We start from the raw sequence: 20,919 nt of genomic DNA, 5'->3' as shown, positions 1-20,919 counted from the left end.
GGGCATGGTATATAGTGAGGGACTGCTCTCATTTTAAATGAACACAGATAAAGCATTACTGTTGTACAACAATATAGTGTGGCAATCAAAAATGGTAGCTATGGAGATTATAAAGCAACATGGAAAACATTTATGAAATAATGTTAAGCAATGTATTATATGTGGACAATAAGTACAACTATGTAAAATATACATATGGAAAAAGGTAAGAAATATACCAAATAATAGTGTTTGTGGAGTAGCAGAATTATAGAATTTTTTTCTTTTCAAGTTCTCGATGGCATTAACCAGTCTATTTTACAATATAAAATTATATATATGTATTATATACATATATGTGTGTGTGTGTGTATACATAGACATTCAAAGAAAGTCAATATGAAAGAGCACAGTACCTTTGCTGTGTTCTCTGAGGTTTCTGTAGTTGAGGGACAGCTGTCAAAGTCCCCTGAGAGGGCATTAATGGGGTCTTGGGCATCTGCAGCTTTCTGAGATTTTTAACAGAAATAACCATCAGGGAAGAAGCACAAGGCAAAGATGCTACGTAGGACATTTCCCCACATCCCTGAAAATATGTTTGTTTAATAGAAAACCTTGCTGACATTCTTTTCCTAACAGACTAGTGTATTACAAAAGAGATATTTTAAAACAGGAAAATCTTGCCAGCTCTATTTCCTTCTACTGTTTTACACAAGTTGCTTAGTATTCTCTGAGCTTTGATTTTCTAACCTGGAAAATGGAACTGCCTAGCTTGAATGGACTTGGGAAGACAGAAATAATACACTCTTACACACATGCCTTGGCATCCCACCAAGCACAAGGTAGGCATTCAGTGAATTTCAGATTTCTAAAATGTAAAAGTCGCAGCTAGAGTTTAAAAAAATCTTTTTTATGGAAATACGCGGATACGGTATTTACCTTTGATGCCTCGGGTTTCTTTGTAGGTGGCGTCGCTGATTTGCCCTTAGAAACAAAGCAGACTCCTGGTTAAACAAATTTTTGTAAAGGTTTACTTAGGTGTAGTCAGTATTTATATAATCTCTTATCCAGTGACTTGAAATGGAGTTCAGTCAGCCCCCTGCATCTGTGGATTCTGCATTGGCAGATTCAACCAACTGGCAGATCGAAAATATTTAGGGAAATAAAATTCTAGAAAGTTCCAAAAAGCAAAATTTGAATTTTCCACATGCTGGCAACTACTTACACGGCACTTACATTGTACTAGGTATTCTAAGTAATCTAGAGATGACTTAAAGTACAGAGGAGAATGTGTGTAGGGTTACATGGAAATACTATGCCATTTTATATAAGCGACTTGAGCATCCTCAGACATTGGTATCTGGGGGTCCTGGAACTAATGCCCCGTGGACACCAAGGGACGACTGTATAGATTTGCATAACTGATAAACCTGTGTCCCTATCATTTCTTCACCAGCTTTGCTTAACGACTACCCTATAACCTGTGTCCCTATCATTTCTTCACCAGCTTTGCTTAACGACTACCCTATAACTATTTCAGTAGCCTTGGAGAAAATGCAAGGGTGAGTCTTTTCCTAGAAGTGGAAGAAACACTATTTTAGCAACTTTGTCATTGTATAATTCTAGTTAAACTGTTACAAAAAGTAACTTGTGTTTTTATGTCTTATTTACTAATTTACTATATGCTTATTACACTTGGAAAGGAATGGTCTATAGATAGATTTTTTTCGGTGAAGATTACAAGGACAACTCATCAGGGATTTTTCCCATCTGCAAAGGCAAGGCTACTAAATAATACATTTCCTAAAGAATACAGCAGAGTCACATGCGACTATCAAAGCAGGGAGGATTCTAGCAGGATGCACAGCTGCTATTGTGAATACTCGACACAAGCACGGAGAACAGATTCCTGTAACAGAAGACACTGCAGCTGATAATATTCTGTAAACCACAGCCATCAAACCCCTCACGTGCATCAGTACAGAATGAGAAAGATGTAATTTACACTTCCTTGTTTTTTATTGGATGAACAGACCTGGAAAGGGTTATTTAACATCTAATGGACTTGCAACTAAGAGCCAAATAGGAAGGGGTAGGGTACAGACCAGGTTGACCTAAGCGAAACTGGCTTCCACGTTAGAGACAAAGACAGAGACTTCTTGACGGAGTGCATTTAGATAGAGAAATAGGACTTGTGACTGGGAATATGGCTTTGTCTCTCTTCACTCTCAACAGCACAGGTGGTGTTGTAGGAGAAGAAAGAGGGACAGCAGGTCTTGGAGGGGTCGTATTTGCCCTATGAATTATTCCGATACTAGCTCTTTTTCTGTTCTCCTTCAACAGAGAAACTCTGCTTCAGTCAAGATTACAAATATCATTCTTTTTATAGCCTTTTCTTGCAAGGAGAATTCATATATGTACATGCCACAGAATCACTGTTAAGCATCAGTGAGTGAATGAACATTATTCAACTCTCTATGCCACAGTGCCCAGCGCAGTAAACGTCCAACAATACTGGCTCAAATAAATATTAAACAGCCTGCTCAGTGGGGACAGATTAAAAACATCAGTCATGTTACATTTTTATGCTATTGTTACAGTGTACCTCCTGTTCATTTCAAGTGAGGTGTGAATCTCAAACGCTTTGGAGCGTATATCCATCTAACCTAGACATTGCCCTCATTTACCTCCTTGTCATCATCCAAGAGATGTTGATATTTAGGTGGGATGGTGTCATCCCTTTCTCCCAGCTTGTCTCTGTGTTCAGCTTTCACTTTTTCCTGTAAACAGTGAACGTATATAATTACGATTCAGTTCCGCCTTCACTTACAGAGTACATTCTAAAATGCAGCATTCAGCATTTACTGGACTTTTCTGAGGCAAAAAAATAGGGTCTCTTTTAAATTTGTAAGCGAGAGAACAACAATGTCAACAGACTTTCAGTTGATGGAAACAAGTAAACCCAGTGCTTCTGTTTGTCAATCCACACCTATTAATTTTCTACCTGTATTTTAAATGGAAGTAAATGATTAAATAATTATCTTCAGAAACCATGGAAGGAGATAAAAACCCACAGTTATGAAATATCTTTCACTGTTTCACTTTTTAAATAAAAAAATCAAGTTGCTGTACCTTGGCACTTAAGAGGTACTATTTACAACTTTGCCTCTTTATAAGGAGCCCTGAAGGACCACGACAGGAGCAAATCTGAAGGGACGTGCTGTTTGTTTGTGTTGCAGGTGAGCAAATACCTGCTGTTGAGTAAGCAGTACCCACCTCCCAGCATCCGTGCCTCAGTGGGACGTGGCTGGTCTCTCGGTCCTGGATTCAGGAACAGCTCCCCACCCCAGGGGTGGGGGTACAGATTTTATTTTTCTGCATCATTATAATTTCATTTTTCAAATACAGGTTAAGTTCACCTCGATATTCCTATGACAATGGTAGAATTGAGACCTAAGGATTCTTTGAAATGTCCTGTCTTTGAGACATAGATTTGTGTGGGACGTTACCTTTCTGGTTCCAAGCTAAATGGACCGTTAATAAGTACACTTCTACATGTTGTACAAGATATATATAGCATTAAGAGTCTGCACCTTGTGGACACCTCTGTGGTGCTGAACTCCTGGTCCAATGCAGTTAGTTTCGATAGCAGGGACGACTGCTAGGGAAGCCTCTGCCACTACATTTACACAACCTGTGAACCTAGAAAATGCACATGTGTGCATCAGATATGTATGATAAACTTACTGCCAGATACAACCAAGAAAAAATGTGGGAAGAGAATAAAATTAACAAAGCAGGGCTGGCTTTTCCATCATCACAAAGTCTAGCCTCATGAACAGGACGTTTGCCTGAATCTGTGCCATAGCACAGACCTCAGAGAGGAAAGAGACACGACATAGACCATGGAGTAGGAAAAAATTAGGCTGAAGTTATCCAACCGTTCACTGACTCCAGGCAAAGTCAGAGGCTGAAGTTACCCAACCGTTCACTGACTCCAGGCAAAGTCAGAGGCTGAAGTTATCCAACCGTTCACTGACTCCAGGCAAAGTCAGAGCGGGTTTTCCCCTTTGTGTGGAGGGTAGGGTATTCTGTGCTATAATAACTTTCAATTTTCACTTATTAATGATTTGTTTTTCTTTTACCTTGACTTTATCCTCTAGGGGTTTGTTCTCATCTGCATCAGGCTGTCTTTGCCCGAGACTGTCAGAAAGTTGATCCAGGGCATCGTCAAGTTCTTTATCGTCACTCTGCTAAAAAGTAAATCTGAATCAGTCACTGGTTAGCCAAACGAGGTCACCTGTTGGAGTGCAGCCCTGACACTGCCACTAAGACTTCTATAAGCTTATGGGGTTGTCACCAGGGAGATGGGCAGGTGGGCAGAGGCGCTGGATCGGCAATCCTTGCTTGGTTTTTCTTCTCCCTCATCTTTCACTCTCAGCACTTGTCTGCACCTGTCTACCCTGCCCCACCCCTGGATGTCCTTCTCTTCTGAGAAAATAGGTCCCTCCCTAAAAAGATGGGGTTCCTGGCCTGATTTTTCTAGAAAATATGTCTTATGATGCTTTCAATATATGTAACAGTATGTTCCCAGCAAAGAAAAGTCACATGAATTATGATAGCTTAGTTTACTCTTTGATTCCCAAGTGTATTCCTGTAAAGAAAGATTTATACCTAGTTTTAATGATATCGTCAAACAAAATATTAACTAACACTAGAAACTCTGATGGGAAAAGTGATGGTAAAGGTGTCATTCTAAAACATACCTGTGAAAGGCAAAAAGGCTTTTGATTGTGGACGTTTATTAATAGCCTCAATCACAGGGGCCCCTAGAATCTGAGTATTAAGAATTGAAGTGTAGGGCTTCCCTGGTGGTGCAGTGGTTGAGAGTCCGCCTGCCGATGCAGGGGACACGGGTTCGTGCCCCGGTCTGGGAAGATCCCACATGCCGCGGAACGGCTGGGCCCGTGAGCCATGGCCGCTGAGCCTGCGCGTCCGGAGCCTGTGCTCCGCAACGGGAGAGGCCACACAGTGAGAGACCCGCGTACCGCAAAAAAAAAAAAAAAGAATTGAAGTGTAAATGGCAGCCTTCCTTTCTGTTGCACAGGGACTTCTGTCATTGTGGCTGTGTGTACATACACAGACACACACACAGACACATGGAGAGAGGGCATTTTACTGGTTTTAAGTGCTTCATTAGAGCCCAGGATTATAGCAGCTAATAATGGTGCTACCCACAGCTGGGTCTGGGCTTTGTCATTTGTGCCTCTGGATATTCTCAGATGATCCCACATTAACCCAACAGGATGAAAATTCACTCAGAATCTCAGAGTACAGCACTAAGTAAGCTTTGATGCTTCATCAAAAGGAAAGGAAGCATAGCTGACTTCACTAAAGCTACTTCATCTCCAACTAGCAAACGGGGCACTTCTTCTCAACCAAGGAGATGGGGATCTGGTTTAGGGCCATCTCTTTATCTTTTGATGTGCCATGGTCTCCTGGATAATGTATAATTTGGTACTGCAAAGAAAATCAATCAAGGAAGTCTGGAAAAGCTTTGGTCCCACAGTCTTACATGTAAATAATTAAAACAATATTGACACTAAGGTTCTTCTATTACTAGCATGAAAATGACAAGTTTTTACTGGTGTGAATGGGAGGAAGACAATGCTATTCCATGAGGAGTTTGTGAATTTTGGGGGCAGAGAGAAGCTCAAACACTGAGCAATTCCTTAAAGTAAGCTTGAGGTTAAATAATGAGTAGTATTATAGCATGGATCAGGAAAAATATAAAGGAGGAGAACATCAATTATCAGGAAAGCTAAATAATTTTTAAAAATCTAATAATCTGAACATATACACAATGCACATTATTGTACTTCAATTCTAATAAAGCAACAATAATATTAAGCTCCTTCACTGTGTGTAAAATACTTTCACATACATTGTTTTATATACTTAATCATTTTAGATATTCTCTGTCATCTCCCTGTCTCACCAGTCTTACCTCTTCTGAAACGGAAGGTGCCTGTTCTTCCTAACAATTTTGTTGATTTTCATTTACTCTGAGGAGGAGTCCTATTTTCTTTCTCCTTGTTGTTGCTGCTGAAAAAAGTACTCATAAACTCTGTTGCTTACCGGAGTGTCTGGGGGTGGACCTGCAGAGTGGGTGGTTGGAGCTGGGGTTTGGGAAACCACTTCAGAGATGACAGCTGAAAGTTTAGCATCTTCCAATTGCTTTTGTAAGAAAACAAACAAAAAAAGATTTTGACCGGTAATATGGTGTATGCAAATTATGCCCACATACCATCTCTTAAATACAACTCTCAGTATAGCTTTTTGATTGTTTTTCTCTTGATCCAAATGGAAGCACAGCAACACAGCATCTTAAGAGCCATTTTTATTCTACGTCCTATTCCACACATGATTTTATACAATTTCCTATTCCCATTTATTATCCTAAACGTTCAACAAGCCACTGATTTAGAGTACTGTAGTTTATACATTTCTTGTTGCACGTTTAGGTTGTTTGGAGTTTTCAGCTTTCTTCTCTGTAATTAATTGCTCTGAATAAGTTCTAGAAGTGGCTCTTTTTATGGTGCTAGCTATATTCTGCCAAGTGCCCTCTCAAAGTTGCTAGAAATTCACAGTGCCACAAGCAACGAATGGCCATGCCTGTTTCCCATGGCCTTGCTTGCCTAAATTAGAGATTTATCACATTTTAATTCTGATCATGTATTAGGTATAAAATTATGTGCTACTATTGCTTTAATACTTGGTATATGGGATGAAGAAGCTTCAGTTGTATCATTTTTTTCTTAATGTTAAATGGTATATTATTCTAGAATCTTTCTGAAATAATGATTTCTTTTCTCATTTTAAAGAAACACTGAATCTGTCATTTGTGTTCATTTCTGGATTTCTTTCCCATTGGCCTGTGGCTTCACTTTCTGAATCAGAACTGTATTTTTTGTCATTACTGTTAATAAATCCCGGTGTTTAGTTGGGTTAATCTTCCCTAAAAATACTGAAAAATGCTTTTCAGTATTTTTTCATATTTTTATGCATTTATTTTTCAAATGTATTGGACAACTCAATTTTAAATTCTCTTTTCATAGGTATACGTGATAGAGTGCATGCTCATTGGTTCAATTAGTTACACGGTCGAAAACATCCACTGTGCTGGACCAATATTTCAAATGGAACACATTTTTTACAGCTACAGTGGGTTGAGGGCCATTAATTTTGTGATTGTTTCCTCAGCTCCCACATCAGGTTCTAAGTCACAAGTTTCCATTTATTTCTGCTACCCTAAAAGTACGGAAATAAAACCAGGAATCTCAGAAGACTTACAAGAGATGAAGTGCTTGGGGGAACGGCGAAGTCCTTGGACAAAGCATCAAGGAGGAAGTCTTCACTCAAGGGCTGCAAAGAACCAGGAAATGTATCAACAAACACCACCTCATCAGTCTCTTCAAAATGTTGTCACTGTTTATATGCTGATCAACTCATTCCACAGAAAGCTATGCCCTCCCCGCATTAACCATCAGGGCCAAAGGAGAGAGATACACTCAGAGAAAACTGGCTTGCTTACTGGGAGTGGTTCCTTGGGCTCCTTTGGCAGTAGTGGTTTTCCATCTTTATCCTATGCAGGGGGACAGAAACATGGCACTGAGTCATTTCACGTGTATCCTACGTATGCACCTTGTAAACATTATAAGAGGTCGACAGGTTATACCTGATGATATTGTACATTACAAATTTGATTCATCATTTCAGGAAATAGATTCTCTCACCAGGAAATATCCTCTGATTAGCTCATGTCAACAAACAGCTGGCACACATCGGGCATTCCCTAGGCACGGGGGCTGCAAACGGATAGAGCGTGGCTTGCCAACCTCAGAAGCCCACACTACTGTAGGGGGAGCACGTGAACAGTTAATGTAGTGCGTGGCACGTGGGGCTGTGACAGTGTGCACAGGACACTGAGGGAGCACGGGGATGAGACCCTCACCTGCCTGGGGAGTGGGCTTTGCACAAGTTGCCTTGAAAAAGCTGGTTAACTGTAGAGGCAGCACATCCTGAATTACCTCTGCGCCAAGCCCTCTACTAAGCACCGGGAATACCACAGAAAGTAGGACAGACAAATCCCTGCCCTCAGGGAGCTCACCCTGAGGCTCAGATGATGCCAACCTTCAAATGACTCTGAGTGCCACTTCTGAGTAACAGGACAAAATCGCTAAAGCATTTGGGGCTCTTTAGTAAAAGAAGATTTATAAATAAATGGTAAATCCCATGTATCTACACACGCAAAAAGAAGTGCAAGATTCTCTCTTTAAACACACAGTTAACCCCTTGGAAGACACAGGGGTTAGGGGCACGGACCTCCCAAGCAGTCAAAAATCTGTGTATAATTTATACTCGGCCGTCTGTATCTGTGGTTCTGCATCCATGAATTCAACCAACTGCAGAAGGTATAGTGCTGTAGTGTTACTACTGAAAAAAATCCGAATATAAGTGGACCCACACAATTCAAACCTGTGTTGCTCCAGGGTCAACCGTGTACTTCTCCTGATAAACTGGTCAAGGTGTTTTTTGTTTTGTTAAAATTCAAGGAGATGCAATGGTTGAGAGTATCACCAGCTTCCCTTTTGACAAACTCCTTTACCCCCATTTCCACCTCCTCTGCACGTTCACATATACCTTCTGACCACTGTTCAGTGAGGAGGGAAACAGCCTGAGGCTTGCTCTCCACCATCCTTTAGCTGCAAAGGCAGCACATTTCCCAAGTGACGCACAGGAGCAGGGGCGAGGGCACGTCTGCTCCACGCTCAAACTGAGATCATCCCGTGTCTGGAAGGGGGAACCTGTGGTCTACCCTCAGGGAGCTGAATCTATTGAAGAGGCCTGATGGGAGCAGAGCTGAAGAAGAACAACATAGGATTTAAACAAGAGATCAAGCCAGCACCTGGAAATGCTATAAAGCTACAGGTAAGTAGCAATGGGTGGGATCAACAAGTTCAGAGAAGGATGAAACTACCGCGGAACAGAGCGGTCGGGAAAGCTCATGAGCTGCATTCTTAAAAACTGCAGCAAAAGGAGAGAGAAAGTGGCCAACCTCCTACTCTGAAGAGAGTTACGGGCACCTGACCCGCCTTTTTTCAAATGTGACAGCTGCTTAAGGGCCACATAGTCTAAGAACCTTGCAAACGAACAAGCCGAAATGAATAGGACGTCCATGGTTTCAACTGAATTGTGAAATGCAGAAAGGAAGCAGACTAAAGGTATCCAGAATAATAAACTTTCAATCAGGGAAAGCTCAGTATAGTTCCTGCCTTTGCCAAATAAATGGACTGGTACACCTGCTGCATACGAGGAGCATCAATCCGATTTTCCTGCATTATCCATGAAGTGGCATATCTCTTAAGTAGCGGCCTCCCCCTTGTCACTTGGTCTGTACAAGCTACGTTCAAAATAAAAGAAATGGGTCAATTTATCACTCACTATATTCAGTGTCAAGTAGGCTCTCTTATTTGTCAACTTATATTTAAGGTTTGTAAATCTTTCCTCAGGAAGTGATTGTTGCTCATTTTGGTTTTCCTATCTGTATGAAGGTTTCCTAAGTTTTCTCTGCTTCTGGTATTCTAACAAGCCACCTATTAGACAGGCAAAAAGTAGGTAGTTAAGACATTATATTTCTTTCACCTAAGGGAGGAGTAAAAGGCCACTTAGGAATATTTTAGTTTCATAGCTGGTGTGCAAACAGGATATTAGTGAACTGATACTATTTGGTGTAGAAATACTAAGAAACGTGATCTTTATATCCCAGGTCTGTTCGCATGTCCCTTTTTCATGTATATGAAATTCAATATAAATTAAAATAAATTAGAAAAAGATGCCAGCCTGTTTACCTTGACCTCTTCTAATCTATAATCAGGAGGAATTGTTTCTTCTTTTTCACCAAGTTTTTCACGATCTTCTTCTTTGGCTTTCTCCTGAATAAAAATGAAACCATCTTCATTGTTAATACATCTTTTTCTCATAAAGTGGATGCCTGAGTGACTAAATTTGAGGTCAACAAATCCATTGTTAGGTTCCTACAGCAACTCCATCTTTGACACTGTATCCTGGTTTAGCAGGCTCAGACAGCACCACTTTTAGCCTGCTGGGCTAAGGGGCAGTCGTGAGGAGCGGTAGAGGCGGTGCCACTTCTCTCCTGACTCCTCAGCAATGGAATTGCAGGTGGACAAGGTGAGACTCAGAACTCTGATACGTGCACGCCAGCCATCCACTGCTGCACCTAAACACTGATGCTCACTCAGGGTTTGCTTAATAAACAGGACATGCACAATAACAGAGAAAGACAGCTGGTCATGTGTTGTAGGAAATTTTAAAAAATGACTGAGTTATCTGGGGAGTCAGGGTGATCAGCGATAATTCTTTTCTAGAAGTATCCGAGCTGCCATTACCTTGACTTTATCCTCCACAGGCTTTCCAACTTCTGGACCAGCTTCCTTTATCCCCAGGCTTCCAGCCAAGGCTTCTACAGCATCACGTGGCCCCATGCCCTCCTAAAAGCACATCACGGGGTATACTAAGTAGGTGGTTAAGCATTCCTTTTAAAAGAGACTACAACAAACAATTCAGATGGGCATAGCCTTATTTCAGGCCTAGATAAGAAGCACATGTCATCTTTTAATAATTAAAAAATCAACTGAATTAGAATCTATGTTTAAAAATCCTGAAGTGTTAAAAGTTAGAGCAAGTTTCTTATGTTAAACATTAAGTGTGTGCAACTTATGTACTGACACTGAGAAACTTTTAAGATCTAACCCACGTTTTGGTTCAGAAATTAGGAAGTTAAGAGAATGGGTAACACCACACAGAAGCTGAAAGCCAGGAAAGAAGAAAGAAGTGATCTTTATGTGACTGTTTTAGAGATGGCACAGGAAAGCTTTCAGAAAAGCCCTTGAGAGGACACTCTTCCCAGTGAAACAGCTGGGCCCCGGAGGCAGTGGCTTCAGCTGAGCCTCTACTGAGGCACAGAAGCTTGTGTTCTCTATGTGGCTTCTACTGGTCAGAGTGGATTCACGCCAGTTCAGGTGACGGCCTGTGACTTATTAACCCGAGTGGCCCAATGAGAACAGTCTACCTGGGGTCCAGTTGTTGAAAACGAAATGTGCTCCCTGTGATATAGTGAGCTCTGACCACAGTGGTATTTAAAATGAAACTGGATGAACACAGAACATTAATGGCATAAAGAGAAAATAAAGGATAAGTTATGTTTGGGCTAAAGAGAGGACTAGATCCAGCTTTTTCCAAACCACAGGTCATGATCCATACATGATGAGCTCTTAAAATCAATTTAGTAGTTCATGGTCAGGACTCTTTTTAAATGAAGAATATAAAATAGAATGCATCATGCATACCAAGGATAAGTATCATTTACTAAACTATTGTTCTACTGTGTGGGTCCTGGGTTGCAGAATCCATGAATTTCCAACTCTGGTCTTGGTCAAAAGTGTGAAAGCTCCTGAATTAAACAGTCTCAAAGATTATTCTTATTGTAAAAGAATATGACTTCACATGGAGTACATATTGGAATTTTAGAGTAAAAGCGTCTTTCTGTTTTATACAGATTAGCCATCGTCCTAAGAAAAGTGTTGCTAAGCTGCACCTCAAAAGTAAAGATCACCAGTGAAAAAAGGGCCGTCGGGTGGAAAGTGATTTATCACCATCTAGTGGTTGGACACTGAATAGATTTTATTCTGGGGGGGCAACAAACATCCCTGATGTTTCCAACCTGCTTGGGATTGTAACTAAGAGCTGCAGCGGTCCCCAAGTCTTAGCCAAGCAATCTGATTGCTACCTGATCCAAGTCACCTGCTCACACTTCTGTTTTCTACTCTCTGCTGCAGAATCTTTGGAAACTACCGCTTCCCAAGCCTGTGCCCTTTGGCTCAAGAAATAAGTGAAACCGAGTTAGAAAAGCTAGGAGAAGCAGCAGTCTTAAGAGCTAAAGAATTTGGAAACAGGACCAATGACAAAAGCTTCTTTTTTTTTTTTTGCGGTACGTGGGCCTCTCACTGTTGTGGCCTCTCCCGTTGCGGAGCACAGGCTCCGGACGCGCAGGCTCAGCGGCCATGGCTCACGGGCCCAGCCGCTCCGCGGCATGTGGGATCTTCCCGGACCGGGGCACGAACCCGTGTCCCCTGCATCGGCAGGCGGACTCTCAACCACTGCGCCACCAGGGAAGCCCCAAAGCTTCTATTTTTGTTGTCAGGTTCAGAACTAGAACTCAGGTCTTTGGATTTGCTCAATAAACTTTCTTTTTCTACAACAAGAACTGCAGAGGGCAGACATTCATCTCCTTCCCCTGGGCTTTCTGTTTCCTTTTGCTCACTGATCCTCCAGCCTCTCTTGAGTTCTCTGACCTTTATCACACTCTGCGGCTATTCTTTCTGGCTCCCATGGGTGTCACAGTCCCAGAAATGCCAACTGACCTCAGTGATGATAAACTCGGCAACTGTGGTAACCAGAGTTGGTGGAGTAGAGGCCCAGGAAAGGCAGTCAGAGAATAGAAAAACAAGAGCTCTTTTATTTTTCTCTCCATTAAAAATCCAATGCTCAACTCTCTACAGTCAGGATAAAGCTGGAAAGGAACTAACTCGGCTCTAAGGCCCTGGCAGTCACAGTTGACACAACAGGTAGATGACACATGTTTAGGTCACAAGAGTTCTGCCCTGGAATATTGGCTACTGTCTTTTTGATTCCAATCACTGCCTCTGTGCCTACTTCCTCCACCAGTCTCTTCCCAGATTCTCTCTTCCTCTCCTATTCTTTACCACTGTGGCCTGTGCCTGAATACCACAATGTAAAAGTTTTTGGAGGGTACCCTGAGACTCTCCCACCAAATAAAAAGGAGGTCACGTCCTAAGGCAGGAGGGAGACCCTGGACTGTGAGGGGACTTGCAGCTGGCACCCAGGATTTCCCTGGCAGGAAGCAGCCACTCAGGGTACCCAGGACTCTTGTCCTACATCTTCTTCAAGGCCCTCTTCTCTCAAACAACTAAATGCACATACCCCAATACCTGAAGGGCTCCACACCTCTGTGCTGGGCTGTCCTGGGTTTGCTGGTCTCCCCAGGAAAACAGTGCTGTTCCCACTTCTCAGCAGGATCCTGTCCTCCACCTGCAAACCTTTTCGAGTTCCTCCTAGAAAGCAGCTCCTTCACCCATGTTCCTGCTGCCCTTTTCCCATATGAGAATGATCAAACTAAACTGTAAGCCTGAACCTGGCCCATATCCAAACTAGACCTGAAGCGGGCTGAGAGCAGGGGCCATATCTTATATCTCAGCTGAGGTTCTGAAAGGTTAAGTGAATTGCTCAAGGTCAACTCGAAGTTCATTTCCCTTGTTTATAAGAGAGACGTGATCAGAACAGCCTTCACAGTGTCCTTGTGAAAATTTAATGAGAGGATATTGCAAAGCATCTAGAACAAGTTGAGTTACTCAGAGTGTAGATTCACTAAGTCTGTACTAACGAGAAACATAGTTCCATCAGCTGTCATTCTCTGAGTCAGATTCTACCTGCTAATGGAAACAAAACTCACTGCATTCCAAAGAAAACAGATTCAACTAGTTAAATATCATACTTTATAGAAAAATTAGAAAGTGAGGGAGAGGCAAGAAAAGAAGGAAGGGGAAAGGAAGTGAGTCCACCTGTCTCCCTTCAGTTGCGAGAGGAGTCATGATGACAAAGGTACAGATGATTCCACCGGGAGAGTCAATAAAAAGTAATATCGGGCTATTTGTGGGACATCAAATCAGCTTGAAAGACACAGGAATGTGAAGAAGCATGATTAACCACAGTAGCCGAGGAGCTAGAAACAATTTCGGAAGGTCAAAACAAAACAAAACAGTTTGCAGCAGTTGAATTAAAAATTTAAATCTAGCCTGAGTTTCTAGCTCCTCCCAGAAGCCTAAACAGAGGATAATATAGCTATCTAAGATTTTATTTTTATTTTGTTAGAATAAAGTAATATGACGGTAATACACAGCAGAAAGGGCAGGGGAGGAAGAACATTACTTTCTCAAGACATTTCTCAGTGCCCAGAGGACCACTCACCTCCGAGGCTGACGGGGGCGGGGCCGACTGCACACAACACAAGGAGGTCCGAGGCACGGCCGCTTCCACAGGAGTAGGGGCAGCAGTCTGAGACTCCTGCAGAAAGAAGCAGGTACAATGACGAATTTTTAGAAATTTATTAAGACTGAACAATGATAGACCAACAATACAGTCTGCTACACCATATGCTGTGAGCATGACTTTCTTGAATGCCCAAGGATTTTGAGCAGTAAATAAGTCAAGGCATGTTGAAACTCTTCAGCTACCATTACTTCACCTTGGTTTCACCTCTTCCCTTAGGTAGGTTACTAAACCTCTCTGATACACAGTTTCCACATCTGCAAAATGAGGACAATTATAGTACCTACATCTCAAGGGTTGATAGGGGCCTTGAATGAGATAAAACAGGCTAAGTGCTTTGCATAGTACCTGGGAACACAGTAAGCTCAGTGAATTTTATCAACTATTATTATTTATATTATTTGCCATCATATAATACGTAACAATAATACCAATGATAAATGCAATACAATATTTCATTTAAATACCTCATTTTTACATATCTAAGAGCACCCTGTAAATTGTAAATAGCTACGTACAAATGCAAGGTAGTAAGACTATCCCAGGGGTTCTAAAAGTGAGGTCCCTGGATCAGCAGCCTCAGCACCACCGGGGAACTTGTTAGAAATCCAAATTCTTGGTCCCCACCTCAACATACTAAATCGGGAACTCTGGGGTTGGGACCCAGTAATGTGTGCCTTAACAAACACTCCACGTCATCCTGACGTGTACTGAAGTTTGAGAATCACTGTGCTATTTTGTTACAAGAGTAGCATTTCGAACAGACTGCTTTTAACCCAGACATTTGTGGAAGCCCGTCCTGGATGCAAGGCGCTCAGCAGATGATCACTAACAGGGCACGAGCTCTTCTGTCAAGGAATGTACTATTTAAAAACATGTATAAATGTTAGAAGTAAAGACCAGTGCGGCTAAAATCTTGTTTGCAACATGCCTCAACAGGGATATATAAAGAAAGCATGACAGACCTCCCTGGTGTGTTGTGTTCTGCTTAACAAGAGTTGGAAGGGTGGTAAGGTTTGGGGACGGAAATGCAGGAGACAAAGGCCATATTTTAGCTGAGCCTTAAAGGGATGACTACGATTTTAGTTGACCTAGAATTTGGAGAGGTTATTCTATGCAGAAGGAACCATATGAGAAAAGCCTTGGAAAACACACAAGTACTTACAATCTGAGTTTAGTGATAGGGGGACACATCTTGGCATGAAAGGAAGCTGGGGCCCAAATACATGAGCAGGAACTTTTTTGTAGGGAATGGGAACTCCTGAGGGTTGGAGCAGGGGAATGTTGTGGCTACAAACATGCTTGAGAAAGAATAATGCTGGTGGACATATGGGATGGGCTGGAGGGAGACCAAAGACACAGGCCATTGCCATCTTGAGGTGACGAGTGATGACAACTTTAACTGGGTCAGTTACAGAAGCAGGAATGGAAAGAAAAGCATGGGTGTGAATATCTTCCTGAAGGAATAATTAACTAAAGGACTTAAACCGCAAGAATATGAGGGTCAGCCTGGGAAAATAAAGCACATCCAGAAACAGGCAAGATGAAAACTGCATGTGAAAAAAGATGGCAAAATGGGCCTTTTTATCAGCCACTTCCTGTTAAAAGTTTTGGTCTCACATTTTTAAGATTATAGACAAACATTAAAAAACAACAAAAACTGGCGATTTTTATTTTTAGAAACGTACTTCTGTTTTTTCAGTTGGCTGAGATTGTTTTTCTTTACACTTAGATTGGTCAAGATCTTCTGAAAGTTCATCAATGAGTTCTGATTCACTCAGGGGCTGTAACATAAGAAATATTATATAATATGAAGAAAATTATTTTTACTTTGATAAAAGAAAAAAGCTTTCATAGAGAAAAAGGTTTTCTGGTAAACACATATTATGTCATATTTTAGGATCTAAAACCAAAAGTTAATTTATACAGGGTATATGTTTCATTTATCAATGTAAGGTAAGTGTCATGCAACGAATAAGGAATACTAAACACCTCAGTACCACAAACATGTTAACGGTTTATTTAGTTAAAAGTTTTCCTGATACTTCAATTTCAGAGTAATTTTGCTCAAATAAGATTGCCTGTTTGTTCCAATGAAGATCTTTATCGTTTTTCCTTATGTGATGGTTTTTTCTACTTCCAGCGACTTTCCTTATGAATAAGTCAGAGGAAACATAGATCATATACTCCTTCCCTATGACTACATGCGGTTTTGGCAGGAAAGTTCTGCTATCCCTAGTTCCTTCAGGTGAAGTGGTATTATTCGTTTCCTGTCATTAGTCAAAATCTCCACATGCTCTAATCTATGACAGGATGGCATGTAACTCAGAAGCTGGGCCCCAGGGTTGGATAGAGTCCCAGTTTCGAGTCCTAGCCTCGCTATTCCCTAGTTGTTTGACTTTGGGCTATTTACAGAATCCTTCTGTGTCTCAACTTCCTCACCTGTAAAATGGGAATAATAATAGTGCCTTCCTCATTCAGTGAGGACTCAAAATGATAACACACAACACCATTTAGTGTAGTGTCAGGCACATAGTAAGTGACTAATAAATGTAGTTGCTTAATATCATCATGATAGGTAGCTATGCTGATGAACACCAAATTAAGTAAAGGCAGCACACAACCATTAGAGCACCTGATGCTGTAATTAGGCTCAAACAAAGTGCTAACAAGCTAATTTAAGGGCCCTCTTGATATCGGCTCCTAATGTTCAACGAACATCACCTGTAAATTTGTAATATTTTAGTAATAATTCGTGAGATAAATAATCATTAAAATATGTGAAAAAGAGTCAGAGATCTAAGCCAGGTGTTGCTGTCAAAAGTTCCTCTCTCCTTAATAGTAGGCTGGCATGCAAGTCTCTACAGTGAGATCTGGTCTGTCAAAATTATCTGTTTATACCTTACAGTTCTATTGTTTTCTAAGTATCAAAAAACACTTATTTCCTAACCTTGGGTTTTTCTTCAACATCTGGCAAGAGTGGTTTTCCATCTTTATCCTGTAAAGTGAAATTAAAAATACATTTAAAATGAATAGAAAATTTTGCTTTCTTTTCCCATTAAGTTTGTTTTAGAAATTCCAGGATTTGAGAGGAGAGATTGTTTTCTTTTTTGCCATATATCTGAGTTTGTGTTTCAAATTAATTTTTTTATAAAGTATCAGAATAAGGAGTTGAGCTGTAAAAATCAAGAAACCAAATGCTATAAAATATAATGCAATTACTTTTCTTTAAAAGTTACTGAAGGGACTTCCCTGGTGGCACAGTGGTTAAGAACCCACCTGCCAAAATGCAGGGGACATGGGGAATTCAAGCCCTGGTCCAGGAAGATCCCACATGCTGCAGAGCAACTAAGCCCGTGTACCACAATACTGAGCCCGCGTGCCACAACTACTGAAGCCTGTATGCCTAGAGCCCATGCTCCACAACAAGAGAAGCCACCGCAATGGGAAGCCTGTGCACCGCAACAAAGAGTAGCCCCTGCTTGCCACACCTAGAGAAAACCCGCGCACGGCAACGAAGACCCAGTGCAGCCAAAAATAAATAAATAAATAAAATTAAGTTAAAAATTACTGAAAAATAATTTTCATCTTTTGGATAAGGAAGTAGAATTTTTAAAAAAGTTCTTTGGCTAGAAAGATGCAGCTACATCAATGAAAGACTGAAAAAAGCTTCAATTCTCCAACCCAGGGTGAAGAGGTAAGATATCATTCCTATAAAACTGGTTTTTCAGAATTCACAATTTAGAATGTTTCTAAAAAATGAGAAACTTTCCATATATAAGCATTGTAGCTATTTTCCACCATATGTTTAAGTGTATCATTTCAAAGATAAGTTACAAATATAAGTACAGGAATAAGTCCATCATCCTCACGTCAAACTGAAACCAACAATAACAAAACCATCTTCACTGAGGATACTGGTAAATCACTGTATGTTTATCTACCGCTTAGAAGATCTATGTGCTTTTATCTATATAGCAGTTAGAGAAAATATTATTCCCAAATTATTCCTCTGCTTTAAGGTTAAGGACCTATGTCAAGCATGGTTAACAGCTGAAACACTTGAATTTGAGGGAATTTTAATGACCACACGGTCATTACTTAGGAAACCCTCTTTTAAAGGGTCCAACTGTAGAAGACAGAGAATAAAGCGTTCAGGGTCTTCAGAGTTAATATCAGACACGTCCTTAAGCATCATGGGGACAGACAGGACAAAATGCGATGCGAAGGCAGGAGGAGTGAGCTGCTGTCACACACCGTGGCAAACAACGTACCGTGGCTGGTTTTAATCTATACTCTGGTGGGACTGTTTTCTCATCTTCACCACACTTCTTTAGTTTCTCTTCTTTGGCTTTTGCCTGAGGAAGGTGGAGAAAAAAAATAAGCATTTTGATAATACATGTGAAATAAGACATCACTTTATCCATGGGTGTCGTGGAGGAGACCAAATCAGATTAAAGTGCCCGGTGAGCAGTTAGGAGGAAGGCAGTGTAGGGTGACGGACAAAAAAACAACACAGCCAGGAATCCCGGGGAGGTGTCCCTGCCCTGTCTCTATGACCTTGGGAAGCCACCTAGGCTTTCTTCGGCTCAGTTTCTTGAGCTGTAAAATGGGGCTACTAAGAATCCTTACCTAGCTTGCTGACTTGTAAGGATCAGCAGAGAAAATTAAATAAGATATCCTCTGAAGAAAGGTAAGCACAGTGCACAAGCTGGCTGCAATTATTTTACAGCCTCCACCTGTCGTACTGAAAGAGGCAGTTATCTAAGGGGGAGAAAACAACCAATTCTCATGAATGTTAAACACGGTTCAGAAAGGGGAGAGGCATCCCATCACAAATCTTGGCTGATCCAAGGATAATTAGTTTTCCCTTTTATTAAAAAAAAAAACTTATTTATTTATTTTTGGCTGCGTTGGGTCTTCATTGCTGCGTGCGGGCTTTCTCTAGTTGTGGCGAGCGGGGGCTACTCTTCTTTGTGGTGCGTGGGCTTCTCATTGCAGTGGCTTCTGTTGTTGCGGAGCACGGGCTCTAGAGTACACACTCAGTAGTTGCGGCACATGGGCTTAGCTGCTCCACGGCATGTGGGATCTTCCCGGACCAGGGCTCGAACCCGTGTCCCCTGCATTGGCAGGAGGATTCTTAACCACTGCGCCACTAGGGAGGCCCTGGTTTTACTGCTTTTAAAAGAACTCCCTTCAGTAACACCAAGACGTCACTGGATTACTGAACCATGCACAACCAAATGCATTACAAATAAAAGTGCAGTTCCATGGCAGATCAGTGGCTTCTAGGATATAACATTTGATTTTAAACTCCTGGTGGGTAATGCAAAGTTCCATGATATGTAATAATTTGTACCTGTATCAAGGTATGGATTTAAATCACAAATCAAGGAGCTCCTGGGCACAAAAGTGTGTGTGCTGGGGGGGTGGGTGGCGTGGGTATTTAGCTGATTCTAGCTCAGCCTATTGCTCCCATCTACATCTCAGCCTAAGATTGTGGTTCTCCATTGAATGCTTAGTTGATTAATTTTAAAATATTTAATGAGCACTTTTAATAAGCCAGGTACTTTTCTAGGCTTTGGAATTACAGTTGTATTGTTCTATAGAATAATAACTGGGATGAAAGGATTTTTAAAAAAATATTTCCCGTTACATTCTACTGCAGGATATGAAGTAAGTCCTGTTATATAGTGGTACTCCCCAGTTCAGGGATTTGTGAGGTCATTGGCTATAAAACAGTCCTCATGAAAGAGTCACCTGTATAGGACTGTCCTCTCCACTTAGGCTTGTGAACAGTGAGTCACATGCACAGCTAGATCCTTTCTATTCTTTGATCTTTATATTCTTTAAATGACTGCATTGTGGGTTTGTATCCAGTAGGAGGTGAAAACAAACATCCCCTGAATTGAAATAGTTCCAGACTAGGTACCTACACTAGAAATAGGGGAGATTAATAATGAGGTATCACTACAGAATAAATGCATTATGATACATTATGAGAATGACAAGTATGCATGGACCTCTTCTCTGAAGCATCACCTGGTGCGGAACGTGCTGGAGTGGCCGTGGACTCCTATCACATATCGACCTTTATGAGCCTTATCACAGCAGACTACCCAGGAAGTAGTGAATTCACCATCAGGTGCTAAAAATTCAACTTAAGAATCCAGAGGATTGGAGAATCTTTACACTTTGTACACAATTAAAAAGGAAAACTAGTGTTAAGAGTAGAATAGTCCTTTTTGTTCAAATTTTAGGAGTTTGCTAACTTTCTAGAGGAAATTTAATACATTTATATGCATCCCTAAACCCAAACTGTTTAAAAGTTATTTTTACATAACTTTTTTGCATCTACCTAACTGATTTTAGTCACTCTAAGAGTCTTTTCATCCTGGGATTATGTTTATACTTTCTGCCCCCAAATTATCATCTTCTTAAATCACCTTAACCATCTGTAAACAGCCTGAGGCAGATGTGCCATTGGCTGGCTGCCATGCAGCCCTTGGTGATGGACCGCAAGGGTCCTGCCAGGACCACCCTTTCCTTGAGACATTGTGCACCTCGCACTATGTTGTCATCAAAGTTTCCCTTTCTCCCAATACATTACTTGGTCCTGGAGGACAAGGACTGCTTCCCCTGCTCCCTTGTGTTCGCCTTCGCAAAGCCTGTCGTGCCACACTGCGCCCGGCAAGACCTCAGAGAAAGTCGAAGATAGAAACTGGCCCATTT

General features: G+C 41.3%; 1 protein-coding gene across 17 annotated transcripts in view; it reads right to left on the bottom strand.

Moving 5' to 3' along the window:
- Positions 1-20,919, bottom strand: part of CAST (calpastatin) — a 129,311-nt gene that overhangs the window by 12,939 nt on the left and 95,453 nt on the right. For 14 of the 17 annotated variants that reach the window (XM_089909129.1, XM_089909128.1, XM_022592324.2 and 11 more), the window contains 13 exons: positions 18,462-18,545; positions 17,138-17,185; positions 15,876-15,971; positions 14,107-14,202; positions 10,449-10,550; positions 9,891-9,974; positions 7,574-7,624; positions 7,333-7,404; positions 6,118-6,216; positions 4,125-4,232; positions 2,667-2,759; positions 919-963; positions 396-488 (listed from right to left, as the gene is read on the bottom strand). In XM_089909129.1, coding sequence (XP_089765255.1) covers positions 396-488; positions 919-963; positions 2,667-2,759; positions 4,125-4,232; positions 6,118-6,216; positions 7,333-7,404; positions 7,574-7,624; positions 9,891-9,974; positions 10,449-10,550; positions 14,107-14,202; positions 15,876-15,971; positions 17,138-17,185; positions 18,462-18,545 — 1,071 coding nt within the window. The remainder of the gene's footprint in view (positions 1-395; positions 489-918; positions 964-2,666; positions 2,760-4,124; positions 4,233-6,117; positions 6,217-7,332; positions 7,405-7,573; positions 7,625-9,890; positions 9,975-10,448; positions 10,551-14,106; positions 14,203-15,875; positions 15,972-17,137; positions 17,186-18,461; positions 18,546-20,919) is intronic. The other 3 variants (XM_022592333.2, XM_022592409.3, XM_089909130.1) reach the window with 2 other exon arrangements.

This window comes from Delphinapterus leucas, chromosome 3 (genome assembly GCF_059928025.1).
Source record: "Delphinapterus leucas isolate spDelLeu-1000000601 "Yukka" chromosome 3, BTC_Dleu_Yukka2, whole genome shotgun sequence".
NCBI lineage: Eukaryota > Metazoa > Chordata > Mammalia > Artiodactyla > Monodontidae > Delphinapterus > Delphinapterus leucas.
Note: the sequence above shows the minus strand (reverse complement) of the source record. Positions and strands in the feature narration are given on the sequence as shown.